The 14,810-nt window shown below is 41.0% G+C and overlaps 1 protein-coding gene across 1 annotated transcript in view; it reads right to left on the reverse strand.

Annotated features, from left to right (window-relative positions):
- Positions 1–4,838: 4,838 nt before the first annotated feature.
- The window catches only part of LOC109918776 (polyhomeotic-like protein 3), a 112,134-nt gene continuing 102,162 nt past the window's right edge, over positions 4,839–14,810 (reverse strand). The window contains exons 14-15 of the mRNA XM_048604525.1: positions 13,624–13,858; positions 4,839–12,081 (exon numbers count right to left, since the gene is read on the reverse strand). Coding sequence (XP_048460482.1) covers positions 11,927–12,081; positions 13,624–13,858 — 390 coding nt within the window. The 3' untranslated portion in view covers positions 4,839–11,926. The remainder of the gene's footprint in view (positions 12,082–13,623; positions 13,859–14,810) is intronic.

Genomic DNA, 14,810 nt, shown 5'->3' on the forward strand with positions numbered 1-14,810 from the left:
AAAAGGATGAGGTTCTGCATAGAGAATATAGGAAACTAGGCAGGAGGTTAACAAGTAGGTCATCAAGGGTAGAAATATTTGGACTACTACTGGTGCCATGTGCTAGTGAGAGTAGGAATAGGAGGATAGAGCAGATGAATGTGTAGCTGAGGAGCGAGTGCAGAGGGCAAGGATTCACATTTTTGGATCATTAGAATCTCTTCAGGGGTATAAATGACCTGTTTAAGAGGGATGGGTTTCAACTGAATTGGAAGGGGACCAATATTCTCATGGAGAGGTTTGCTACTGCTACTCGGAAGGCTTCAAACTAATAAGGGGAGTTGAGGGGGTTGAGTGTTGAGGTGTGGGAATGAAAATGATAGTGAGAAAAGAGAAAAGGCTGAGGCTGGTATAGTAGCTAAGGGAAGCAAGCCAAACAGTCAAGGCAGACTAGAGCCTGGCAGAGAATGAGGTAAGACTGATAAATTAAACCATATTTACTTCAATGCAAGAGGCCTGACAGGTAAGGCAGGTAAACTTAGGGCATTGTTTAGAATACGTAATTGGGATATCAAAGCTATTACAGAAACATGGCTCAGGGATGGATGGGGCTGGCAGCTTGATGTTCCAGGGTACAGATGCTACAGGAAGGATAGAAAGGGAGGCAAGAAAGGAGGGAATGGTGTTTTTGGTTAGGGATAACATTATGGCTGTACTTAGGGAGAATATTCTTGGGAGATCATTCAGTGAAGTTATAAACATGGAACTGAGAAATAAGAAAGGGATGATCACCTTTTTAGGATTGTATTATAGGCCCTCTAAAGTGGGAAATTGAGAAGCGAATATGTAAGGAGACCTCAGATATCTGTAAGAATAATAGGGTTGTGATGTTAGGGATTTTAACTTTCAAAACATAATCTGGGACTTCCATTGTGTTAAGTTCTTGGATGGGGAGGAATTTTTTAAGTGTGTGCAAGACTTATTCTTATTCAATATGTGGGTGTGCCTACTTGAGAAGGAGCAAAGCCTGACTTGTTGGGAAATAAGGCAGCAAGTGACTGAGGTGTCGGTGGGGGAGCACTTAGGGGCAAAGTGACCATAATTCTATTATTTTAAAATAGCCATGGAACAGGATAGAACTGATCAAAAGTTAAAGTTCTATACTGGAGTAAAGTCATTTTTGACAGTATTAGAGAGAAACTTTCAAAAGTTGATTGGGGGAAGCTATACGCAGGTAAAGGGATGATTTGGAAGTGGGATGCTTCAAAAAGGAGATTACAGAAGTCCGAAGGCAGTATGTTCCTGTCAGTGTGAAGGGCAAGGCTGATTGGTGTAGGGAATGGTGGATGATGAGAGAAATTAAGGCTCTGGTCAAGTAAAAGGAGGCATACATAACAACTGAGATCGAGTGAATCCCTTGAGGAGTATAAGGGCAGTAGGAGTATACTTAAGAGGGAAATTGGGATGACAAAAAGGCAATGAGATGGCTTTGGCGAATAGAATTAAAGAGAAATCCAAAGAGATTCTATAAGTACATTAAAGGTAAAAGAGTAACTGGGGAGAAAATAAGGCCCCTTGAAGATCAATATGTGGAACTGCAGGAGATTGGTGAGATAATAAACAAGATTTTGTGTCAGTATTTACTGTGGAGAAGGACATGGAAGCTAGGGAATTTGGGGAAGTAAATAGTGATATCTTGAAAAAAGTTCGTATTATGGAAGAGGAGGTCTTAAAAATGCATAAAGGTAGATAAATCCCAAGGATCTGACCAGGTGTTTTCCAGAACTTTGCAGGAAGCTAGGGAAGAGGTTGCTGGGCCCCTTGCTGAGATATTTGTATCATCAATACCCATGGGTGAAATGCTGGAAGACTGGAGGTTGGCTAATGTGGCGCCAGTATTTAAGAAAGGCTGAAAGGAAAAGTCAGGGAACTATAGACTGATGAGCCTTATGTCGGTGGTGGGTAAATTGTTGGAAGGAATTTTGAAGGGCAGAATTTACATGCATTTGGAAAGGAAAGGACTGATTAGGGATAGTCAACATGGCTTTGTGCGTGGGAAAGCACATCTCAGTGATGACTGAGTTTTTTGAAGAGGTGACAAAGAAGATTCAAGGCAGAGTGCTAGATGTTGTTCATATGGACTTCAGCAAAGTGTTTGACAGGATTCCGCACAGTAGACTGGTTAGTAAGGTTAAATTCACGAGGATCCATCATTGGATACAAAATTAGCTTGAAGGTAGGAAACAGAGGGTCATGGTAGAAGATTGCTTTTCAGACTGGAGGCCTATGACCAGCTGTGTGTTATAAGGTTTGGTGCTGGGTCCACTGCTTTTCATTATTTACATAAATGATTTGAATAAGAATATAGGCGGCTTGGTTAGTAACTTTGCAGACCTACAAAATAGGTGGTGCAGTGGACAGTGAAGAAGATCATCTTGGAGTACAATGGAACCTTGATCAGATGGGTCAATGGGCCGAAGAGTGGCAGATAGAGTTTAATTTAAATAAATATGAGGTGTTGCATTTTGGTAAGTCAAACCAGGGCATAATTTACACAGTTAATGGTAGGGCTCTGGGAAGTGATGCTGAACAAAGAGACCTAGGGGAGCAGGTACACAGTTCCTTTAAAGTGGAGTTGCAGGTAGACAGAATGGTAAAGAAGGCATTTGGCATGCTTGCCTTCATTGGTCAGAATACTGAGTACAGGAGTTAGGATGTCATGTTGTGCCTGGGGCTATTTTCCCTTGGGCAGAAGTTGAGAGATGACCTTATAGAGGTTACAAAATGATGAGGGGCATGGATAGAGTGAATAGACGAGGTCTTTTTCCTAGGGTGGGGAGTCCAAAACTAGAGGGCATAGGTTTAAGATGAGAGGGAAAAGATTTAAAAAGGATCTGAGGGTAACATTTTCACACAGAGGGGTAATATTTTCATGCAGAGGTTGGTATATGTATGGAATGAGTTGCCAAGGATGTGGTGAGGTGGGTACAATTACAACATTTAATAGACATCTGGATGAGTACATGAATATGAACGGTTTAGAGGAATTTGAGCCAAATGCTGGCAAATGGCACTAGGTCAGATTAAGATGTCTGGTCGGCATGGATGAGTTGGTCTGAAGTGTCTGTTTCTGTGCTGTGCGACTCTATGACTCTATACCTTAGTACACAGGTACAACACATAACCTAGAAGACTAATGGAATGCTATCTTTAACATAAATGTAAGGGTTTTTATGCTTCAGTTGTGCAGGGAACTGGTATGACTACATCTCGAACATTGTCTCATTTTGATCTTTTCAAGGAAGAATGTAAATGCATTGGATGGAAGCAGTTCAGAGGTTTATGAGGCTGATACCTGACGATAGTACTGTTTTATGAGGATAGATAGGCTGGATTTATTTTCTCTGGAGTTTAGAAGAGTGAGGGGTAACCTGATTGACATGTATAAAGATCTTGAATGGTCTTGATAAGGTGGATATGGATAGAATGTTTCCTTTTGTGGGTCAGTCAGAAACAGGAGACTTTAAAATTGGGGGATCTCTTTTCAGTACAGGGGTGAGATTTGTGTTTTCTCAGAAGGTTGTGCAACTTTGGAAATCTCTGCCTCAGAAGGCAGGCTCATTAAATACGTTTACAACAGAAGTGGAGAGATTCTTGCTAGACAGGGGCATTAAGGGCTAATTGGGAATATGGAGTTTGAAACACAAACAAATTAGTCTCATGATCTTGAATGGCAGAGCAGGCTCAAAGATTCTACTTCTGTTTCTAATTCATATGTTTGTATGTAAATCTGGTTGGAAATCCCAACACGATATAGAGCAAAGGGATTGCCAATGTTTGTATTGCTCAGTGCCTTAAAGATACCACAGGGCCAAGTTGTGTTAATCTTAAAGAAACCTCGCTTGTCTGCAGCCTATTTGCCCCCTGCATGGCACAATCCTGACGGCTGCATTGCAACACATCTACGCAGTGTAGAGGAACAGTAGCCTTGATCCCATTGTATTCACTGCTGTGCCATATTAGGCAGGCAGCACAAATTGGAGGAAAGTCTTGACTGATGCCTGGAAATCATATGGAGACCAACATGTACCAGGGTTTATTACTGCGGGCAACATACGATACCAGATAAACTTGCTAATGGAAGAACTTACACTTATACAGCACATAATTTTCAGGACCTCAAAACATCCAAAGCATTTGAAACCAATGAAGTAGTTTTAAGAGGTGTGTCTGTGGGGTAGGAAACATAACAACAAATTTGTAGACAGCTAGGTCTCGCAATAGCATTATGATAATGGCCAAGCATATCTGTTTTATAACGATGTTGATATTGACTAAGACACCTAGAAAGAACTCCCCTCCTTCAAAATAACACTGTGGGTTCTCTTATGACCACTCAAAACAGCAGATGAACAACATTTCATCTGGAAGACAGGACCTCTTCCATTTGCCTTTGTACCACACTTGAGAGTGTCAGCTACATTTTGTTCCCATTCAGGGAGAAGCACTTCCACAACCTTTACATTTAGTTGACACCTGACAGCAGCAATAATATTGTTGGATTGTTATCACCTTAACTTTCCTCTGCAGGACACACGTGGTTATGATTTAGGCATATATTGGTGCTCTTTCACTGTTGCTGTGGAATTTCACAAACCATCACAGGGACTACAGAGATTCAAGGAGAAAACCTCCCAGCATCTAATAAAGTTGTTGGAAAATGGAGGTACTTTTTAAAAAACGGATATTACACATGACTAAAATGCATAATTCAGTCAGATAATCAGCTTTTCCTTGCTTTACCAGCATCATCCACATGCTGTGAATTAATAAAGAATAAAAAAAACAACTCAATGAGCTTACATTTTTGAACTTTTTTATTAACTGAAAACATTGACACATACGGGGGTGGGGGGAGGGGTGGGGTGAGGGAATTTGGGATGTATGGTCACAATGAAACCCTTAGGCTGGTTGGGTTTACACTAAACACTTTGTTACAGATGTGGACCAGCACAGTGACTCTAAAGTGACTCTACCACAGTCCTTAAACAACAATTGCACATTTAACGATAAAAATACACCATGTATAAAACAGTACAATGCAATCATCCATCTTGAAAGGCTGACATTTTTCTTTCCACAAAATTATGATGTAAGACTCAGTTGGGTTGGCACACAAGCCACTGGGGCGATGTCCTCAATGAGTGCAGCAATATGATTTGACAGTGAGTATGCTCCTGTCTCAGAGAACACTATAAACAGTCACTTTTGGAAAGAGTCAGAGCTGCTCCTTCTCTAGCACTGATGGCAACCTATGAAAAACAAAATGCTTCCTCAAAACTATCAAAGTTGGCTTTGCCAAAGCTTTGATTTGTGTAAACGTCTTCAATGAAATCAGCAATTTGAATGCTTATCAGCACGATACTATAAACATTAATAGTCTGTAAGCTACACAATACAATACAGTTTCTATAGGCTGCTTTTCAAAGCCTTATTTGACAAAAGTTCACAGTTTTTACATTGGTTCTGCAGAACACTTAAAGGGGCTATGTCATTGTGCACCAGGGCTAAAAGACAATCCATTGAAATAGTGTTGCCAACTGGTAATCCCAACATTACCCACAAACAGGTTGTAGTCATGTCTGCTGTCAAAGATTGTCTTTCAGCCCAGTAATGAGTGGGGGCCACTACAATACTCAGAATAGACAGCAGTGTGTAACTCCATTGTACTCAGTCAGCTGTTGGGCACCCACTCAGCATAATGGTGGATGAACAGTGCTAGCCTTTACTCAACTCTTAGAACACAAAATAACTTCCTAAAACATTCAAAGCTGACTTTGCCAGAAACCATGAAACAGAGTCCTACCAATTGACGTAACCCCGTGAAAATAGGGCTGAAATTCCCAGCAAGTATTTTTAGTTTATAAAATTCTGCTGCAAGATTTTTGCATCCTCTTTAATGCATAGTAACAGACCTTCGTAACAACCCATCCCTAGGCTTATGCACACATTTTAAATAATTAGTATTCCAGCATAATTGAATGAAATAGATAAACCACTGCAACTGCATAAAACAGATTGAAAATCTCTGGTATAAATCCATGTTTCCTGATTCTTTCAGCCTCATTCCTTAACAGTGAGTACAGTACTAAATAAGATTATCCTTGAGTACTTGATCTGGTCCTTTCATTTTTCTCCTTAGTCTGAAAGCCACGAAGGTATAAGACAGATTTCTTGGCGAATACCTGTGATAATTCTTTATTTCTGTTCTTTGGCATGGGATGTTTGCATCTTAAACACTGGAAAATATGGGTCAATTCAACCAGATCATAACTGATCTGCATTGTATCTCCCTGCATCTACTTTTGCATGACAGATGGGCTCATTTTACAACCAATTAAATACTTTTGAAGCCTCAAAACTTTGTTGTATGAAACAAGGTTGTCAACTAGCGCTAGCAAAATCAGACACTCTGGCTGAGAGGCAGCTATTTGCCAGAGAAAGGGGAGAAAATAATGCCCTGAATTCTCTTATGTCCAGTGGAGAGGGCAGATGGAGTCTTGACTTAAAAATCTCTTAACAGTACTTTGGACAATTCAGTACTGCACGAGAAGTGTCAACCTACCTTGTAACCCTACCTTTGGGATATTTATGGATTTATCCAAATAACACCGAACAGATGTTAAAGAACATTCAGCGCTGAGAGGCACTGGGAGGAGAGAAGGCGAGTAAAAGCAGCTTGTGGTTTCAAATCTAAGACCAGAGACTTGAGCACAAAATGCAGGCTGATATGCAGGTGCAGCATGGAAGGAGAGTAGCACTGTTGAAGACACCATCTTTCAGGTGGGATGTTAAAATTGAGACCCCATTTTCCCTCTCAGGTAGAAGTAAAACATTCCATGGCACTTTTTTAAGGAAGGGCAGAGGAAATTTCTCTGGTGTCTTGACCTATTATTCCAGTGTCCTGTTGCAGAGGGAACAGACAGAAAGCATCATACAACTGGAGTTTCTAAGATGATTTTTGAGTTCAAGATATAGGAGCCTGTTGCAGTTCTTGCTAATTATCTTTAACCTTCATGTGTTTATAACCATTAATTTTAAATAGTCATCATGCTTTAACATTGCAATGTATTATCCCTCAACCAACATCACTCTAAAACATTATCTGGTCTGTTATCATCTTGCCATTTTGCATAAAATAGCTAGTGTATTTCCTACATTACAACAGTGGCTGCACTTCAAAAATATTTAATTTCCTCAAGAACATTTTGGGATTCCCAAGGTTATGAAAGGAATGATATGAATGCAAGTTTTTATTTTATTTATGGTTTAAAAAGACAGCAATTGCCAAGTACAACAGAAATCCTTGTGATCACTTTATAAAAATTGTGCTTTTTTGACTACTTTCTACGAAAATAAGATCGGGGATCAGTGTTTCAGATCCATATATCTCACAAGCTGATTTCACCCACTTCAACAGTTCTGCTTGGAATATCAAAGCCTCAAACTTAATGCTGATAGGAGCAAACTTTGGACCCATCTTAAGGTCAGGTGCAGTGTAGCTGGGTAGTAGCAGGATTACCCTTCCAAAGCTTTTGGAGAGGGATAATGAGGGAGAAATCACCACATCAACAAGGAATGACCACAAACCAAACATAATATTGCTCATTTACAATGATATTAACACAGGCACAGAAAGAGAACATTTCACCCCTTGAGCCTGGTCTGCCTTTCAGGGAGGTCATAGCTGATCCAAATCTAGATTCCACAGACCCTCTATCAATCCAAGTTTTCAAAATAACAATTACTTGCATATCCATTATAATTTGTGGAAAACAGGTCCAGACTTCCACCACCCTTTGCATTTAGAAATCTTTCCTAATTTCACGCTTGGAATGGGCTTCGCTGTGTTTGAAGATTCTAATGGAAGACCTTATGATCAGACGTATCATTTTAATATTGCAGTTCTAATGCAATCAGCCTTCTTTTTAGGTTCTGTCTCTAAATAATAAGTCAAGAATAAAATATGATACAAATTCATTTGGATCCTTGGACAATCATGGCATTTTCCAGTAATTAAATTATATCTTAAATCTTAAAAGTGAAGTTTCAGTGATTTTAATCTATATGTCAATGATCTAACGAACATAGTGCCCACTTTAGTGATCCATAAAAACACACACAATAACTGAATGTAAGCATGAGGAGTAGGGAGAAAACATGTATTTTGCAAATACATATGATCGCTATGGGTTGATGGCATGAAGAAACAGGTATAATATCATTACAGATGGTACAGTACAAACAGGTAGAGGAATGTTCCAGAAAATAACTGCTCACATGCAAAAGGAGTAAAGCCTCAGTCAGACCTAGCTCAGTGATATTCATTACATTGCATTACACTAATGACAAATAAAGTAAATGCAGAAAAAATACTGGTTCTATTGGCAAGAAGAGTCAGTAATCAGATTATACAGGTTTAAGATAATGGGCAAAAGAACCATGTAGGAGATGAGAAATTTATTTCATGTGGTGAGCTGTCATGATCTTGAATGCGCTGGCTGAAATGATGGTGAGAGAAGATTCAATCACTTTTCTAAAAAGAGAATTAAATAAATACCTGACTGTGAGAGCTTCACAAGGCTATAGGAAATTACAGATTAGTGCCTTCAAATGGTGTAATGGCATTAATCTGCACTTTATGATTAAGAAGGAAAGAAAGATTTGCATTTATGTAACATCCTTCACAAATGTACTTCACAGTCACTGCTGTTAATGTCAGAAACATGGCAGCCAACTTCCATGCAACAAGCCTGCACAAACAGGAACATGATAATGAGCAGAGATAATGCTCTATTGTGAAGTCAATCAAAGTATAAAATCAGTCACGACCCCGGGGGGGGGGGGGGGGGGTGGTAACTCCTCTCTGCTTTTCTTTGAAGTAGTGTCATGAAATGTTATTTATGCACCCAAGCAGACTGATAGGGCCTGTTTATCATATCATCCAAAGCTAGCACCTCTGACAGAGCAGTACTCTCTCAGTATTGCACTGGACTGTTGAACTTGATTTTGTACTCCAGCCCTGGCATGGGACTTGAACCTGGAATGTTAAGACTCAGAGGCAAGACCGACTAAGTTGCAGATGACACATGATTCCACAACTCACAGATGAAAGAACAGTGAGATATGACAGTTTCACACTGGGGAGGCAACTTGAAGATCTAACCCACAGAGAACTCTTCAACTTGAGTTATAAAAGCACATGTTTAAACAGGAAGGGGAGACTGAGAGAAGTTAGCTGTTGAACTTGCTGTCTCACGTCAGTGAGACAAGTGCTTGTCCAGAGTTGTTTCAAAATTCTGGTGGCCCTTGTTCCACATTTTAGGATGATAGTCAGTCTGAGGCTATTTCAGGAATATGCATTTTGACCGTATGACTGGAGTTTCTGTTTCAATAGTTACAATAAAATGAAACCATAATAACAGCGTAATGTGACTAAGGGTGCTGAACACATATAGGAAATTTATTTAGTGAGATAGCAACAACTGCCAAATGACACCAAATCAAAATATTTGTAGATCATACTCAGTTCCAAATGGTGAAATTAAGTTTGTATAAGTTTCAACAGGTATGTCCAACCTAACTTGCCCTGCCTTCCTGCACCAATTGTAAAGTGAACTGATTCTTCATTGCCCACTTGGATGATTCTTGAATGTCACAGCACAACCACTTTTAACTCACAATTTCTTTATAACCAGTAAAGGTATCCTGGAAAGATGGCGACCATTTAGTGTCAAGGAGTTAGGTTACTATAATTGTTTCATGAGCCTTGGATTAGAGAGGGAAGAGTTAAATTCAAACTCAATTCCTACTCCTGATCGCTATTCAGGGATCCTTGTTGGGAAATGGAAACATACACGGCTGTGCCAAACTGCAAGGGTCAGAGAGACTACCATGATGGAGGAACAGCCAAGGAGCAGAGGACCCAAATCAACCACTCAACTGGAACTCATGGAAACGAACACTTTTAAGAGGTGAAAGAAAGCAACTTAAAGAAATAAAGGAGCAGGAAAATCATGCTTTATACTCAACTGTATGTTATATCTGCAATTTTTGATAAAGATTACATTGAAGGGACTTGATCCATATCTGGCACCGGCCACACATTGCATCTATTATAAATACCAGCCTAAATAGAACAAAAGGCTTACTGCCTTGCAATATTTCATTGCTCAAAGTTCAAAAGTTCTATCACCAATGATATGATATATTCTCCAATTATCAGTAATTTGTCAGATTCTTTGCAGGTAATCCTTCAGATTAATAAACTAGCTCCTGGGAAAATAAACTGACACCCCCTCTAAAATAATCTCTAGTGCACTGATTGGCTATGCAAAGGCATAGTTTAGCCTTCCTGTTAAAATATTAGATATCAATATACTTGCAAAATTGTCAATTGCAGCATCAGGTGGAATAAAATAAAAATAAAACAAATTAAAAATTCGCTGGGATATACTGTGTTTTTTGACTGATTCTTTTATATGTCATCCTAAGAACTGAGTCAAAGAGAACAAGGATTAAACTTGCCCTTAATCTGACATATTCTGTGGAAGCTCACGTAAAGGGCACTTTCTGACATTGTGAGATAGTAAGAAATGCCGATGCTGGAGTCAGAGATAACAGTGTAGAGCTGGAGGAGCATTTCTGAAGAAGGGTCCCGACCCGAAACGTCAACTTTCCTACTCCTCTGAAGCTGCCTGGCCTGCTGTGCTCCTCAAGCTCCACAGTGTGTTATCTCTTTCTGACATTGTGATGGGTGCAGAATTGTTATGCTGTTCCAGCTGTAACGTCCTCGTCCAAGTCTGAACTCTTCACTCTCTGTGGAAGATTTCTGTTGGCCCAAAGTCAGGTGTGAACTGTTGGTCCAGGAGCTTTTAAAAATGGTCTGCTGGTAGTCACAAATCACTGGTCTCAACCGTAACTTCCTTGTCCCTTGCTCCACAGACAAAGGAAACCGGGTTCTGCAGAAGATGTCTGGAATGGGAGAATTACAAAATATAGAGGAGGTGGATGAGTTGCAGCAAGCTTTTCCACTACCAGATGACTGACTCCTTTTTAAATAAAAACAGAAAATACTGGAGAAACTCAGCAGGTCTAGCAACATCTGTGGAAAGAGGAACAGAGTTAACATTTCAGTTCAATGTCTGACATCTGAGCTGTTCCCTAGAAATGTTAACTCTGTTTTCCTCTCCACAGATGTGGCCAGACCTACTGAGTTTCTTCAGCATTTTCTGCTCTTACTTCAAATTTCCAGCACCTGCAGTATTTTGCTTTAATGTGATTCTAATTTTAAACTGCAGGCAGTAAAACTATCAGGCCTGGGGCTGTGGAATCTACTTTAGTTTACTCCTTTTTTGTATTATGACTGTTTTCTTTCATTCTCAGGATGTGGAGGTCTCTGCTCATCCCTCATCTATCCTTGAGAAGGCGAAAATGAGCCATCCAATTTTGGAACTGCCGTATTGAGGGGTACACTCATAATGCTAAGAAGAAGTTGATAGAAGTTTGTAAACCAATGAAATTAATAAGAATACATCAAGATCAGAGGGGACAGAAGTCCTGTGATGGGAAGCAGTGGCTGCAAGTCATGTTACATTTGTTACAACAATGCTATGACTAGTTCAAACCTTGGCGATAAAATGGCATGAATTGAATCAGCATGTTTCAGCTTTTAGCAAAGGTCTGTCAAAGGCAAGTTCCCATTAAGAGTGAGTTCAGTCTGGAGTGTTGATCTGAAGACAAAGTTCTTCAGGTTACATTATGCTGACTCCTTGCTCTCTGGTCCACCACAAGGTCCTAGCCAATATATAAACTGCTGTACCTGAGCACTTGCTCAGATTTGAATACATGCTCTTTTAAATCAGCTGATCTGCTGGAGATGGAGAGGTTACGATTCCTTAAGCATGTTGATCCTAGCACAGATTTTGAGTGCTGGCCCGAGCTTGATGTTCATGGCACTCATTAGGTGGTCCTCCTTCAGCAAGAGCAGAGCCTGGCCGTCAATCTCCTGGGACCGAAATTCATCAGCAATATCCCTGCAACCTGCGCGTGAAAACCACACAAAAATGGTCTGAATTACCACTGAAGAGATTTTCATTTTTAATTAATGTCATAAGATACAGGCGCAGAGTACACCGCACAGCCCATCGAGTCTATTCCATCTTTCAATTAGATCATTGTTGATCTGATAATTCTCAACTCCTTTCCTGCCTTATCCCCATAACCCTTGATTCCCGTATTGATTAAAGATTTATCTCAGCCTTGAATATAGCTAGCAACCCAAGCTCTACAGCACTCTGCTGTAAAGAATTCTAGAATTTTATTACTCTCTGTCTTAAATAAGCAAACCCTTACTTTGTGATTTTGTCCTAGACTCTCCCACAATAGGAAGCAAGTTCTCAAACTGATGGATATCACCAAAGGAATATAGGAGAGAATAAGAGAAGCTGGGCTGTTGCTCATCGAGTAGCAGAGGGCAGATTTGATAGACATGTTCAAAATTATGAAGGGTAAATAGACTGAGAAAAACCGTTTCCGCTGACAGGAAGGTTAGCGACCAAAGAACACAGATTTTGGTAACTGGCAAAAGGACTAAAAAGGACGCAGGAAGATTTTTTTAATTCCTGCAATGAGTTGTTGATTTCTGGAACGCTCCACCTGAAAGGGCAGCAGAAGCTGATTGAATAAAAACTTTCAAAAGGAAACCGGACTAATATTTGACAGGCAAAAGTTACAGGACTACAGGAAAAGTATAGGCAAGGAGTGAAATAATTGGATAATGAAGAGCCTGCAATGACATAATGGGCTGAATGGCCTCCTTCTGCCCTAGGACATAGAACAGTGCAGCACAGGAACGGGCCCTTCGACCCACGATGTTGTGCCGAATATGACGCCAAATGAAACAAATCTCTTCTGCCTGCCCTTGGTCCATATCCCTTTATTTCCTGCATATTCATGTGCTTACCCAGAAGTCCCTTAAATGCCATTATCGTGTCAGCCTCAACCACCACCCCTGGCAGTGCATTCCAGACTCGTACCACTGTCTGTGTAAAAATTCTGCCCCTTATGTCTCCTTTGAACTTTTCCCCCTCTCACCTTAAATGCATGCTCCCTAGAATTAGACATTTCAACTCTTGGAAAAAGATTCTGCCCTCTACAAATAATGAAAAGACAGAGTTAAATCAAAAAATAGCAGCCAGGTGTCACTAGGTTTAGGCTGCATTAAGGAGGATGCATATACCTAGAGAGGTTAGAAGGCCTGTAATTTGGAGTTACTCAGAAAAAAAAACTGCATCACAGGAGGAATCCATGACAAATGCATTATAAAATAAATCAAATCTCAGTGAAGTCATTTTTAAGAGCTGTCTCTTTGGGGTAATCCCTTAATCATACTCGAATTAGGACTACAATACTGTAGTCCCAATTTCTGATTTACACCTCCTACGGGTAATAATTCTAGGAATTGAGAAGGAAGTCTAACCACCCAACCCCGATATACTCCACACCCAACGCATCTCCCACTCTATCTCCCATACAAGCTGACAATCAGTTAAGCACAGTGAACATGGTAAGCAGGGCACACACCTGGTAGAGAGTGAATGAACTCCCATACATGGTCAACTGTCCACAATGTTGGGTCCACATGTAGTGTCTCACTGCAGTCCGGCACCTCCCTCATCCTCTGTTCTCGCATTTCCCGTTCACGTTCCCGCTCATTCTGCCGGCGGCGTGTTGTCATGGCAACGGCAACAGTTTCTTCAGGAAGTGGTGGGGTGGAGGTTGTTGTGGCCTCTTCTACAGGAGTGAAGCTAACAGGCATCTAAGAAGGAGTTAATAATTTTGTTATTTTCAGTGCTTTACAACTGTGCTACTGAACGTTCATGGAAGTTAGTAATATGGTATCCTGTGGTTACCTGTCCTGTATTCTTTACATTGACATAGGGCAAACCACCAAACCCTAGAAAAAAAGTCTCTCATCAAATCCTCATCAGATGGAAGTCAGACCAAGGAAGATGGAGGAAGATCCAGGGAATGGGTCTCTAACACTTCAGCTAGGGAGCAGAATATTGCCCTCACAAGACATTTTGATTAATAAACTCTGTGCCAACTGTTCATTTATCTTCTGATACGAGCTAGCTAGTCTCAGCTGTCACATGTTGACTGCTGAGATAACCAGGTGTAGAGCTGGATGAACACAGCAGGCCAAGCAGCATCAGAGGAGCAGGAAAGCTGACATTTCGGGTCTGGACCCTTCTTCAGAAATGGGGGAAGGGAAGGGGATTCTGAAATAAATAGGGAGAGAGGGGAAGGCAGATAGAAGATGGATAGAGGAGAAGATAGGTGGAGAGGAGACAGACAGGTCAAGTAGGCTGGGATGGAGCCAGTAAAGGTGAGTGTAGGTGGGGAGTTAGGGTGGGGGTAGGTCAGTCCAGGGAAGACGGACAGGTCAAGGAGGCGGGATGAGGCTGGTAGCTAGGAGATGGGGGTGGAGCTTGAGGTGGGAGGAGTGGATAGGTGGGAGAAAGGACGGACAGGTTAGGGAGGCGGGGACGAGCTGGGCTGGTTTTGGGATGCGGTCGGGGGCGGGGAGATTTTGAAGCTTGTGAAGTCCACATTGATACCATTGGGCTGCAGGGTTCCCAAGCAAAATATGAGGTGCTGTTCTTGCAACCTTCGGGTAGCATCGTTGTGGCACTGCAGGAGGCCCAGGATGGACATGTCATCCAAGGAGTGGGACGGGGAGTTGAAGTGGTTCGCGACTGGGAGGTGCA

The sequence above is a fragment of the Rhincodon typus genome, chromosome 13, assembly GCF_021869965.1.
Source record: "Rhincodon typus isolate 14 chromosome 13, sRhiTyp1.1, whole genome shotgun sequence".
Taxonomy (NCBI): domain Eukaryota; kingdom Metazoa; phylum Chordata; class Chondrichthyes; order Orectolobiformes; family Rhincodontidae; genus Rhincodon; species Rhincodon typus.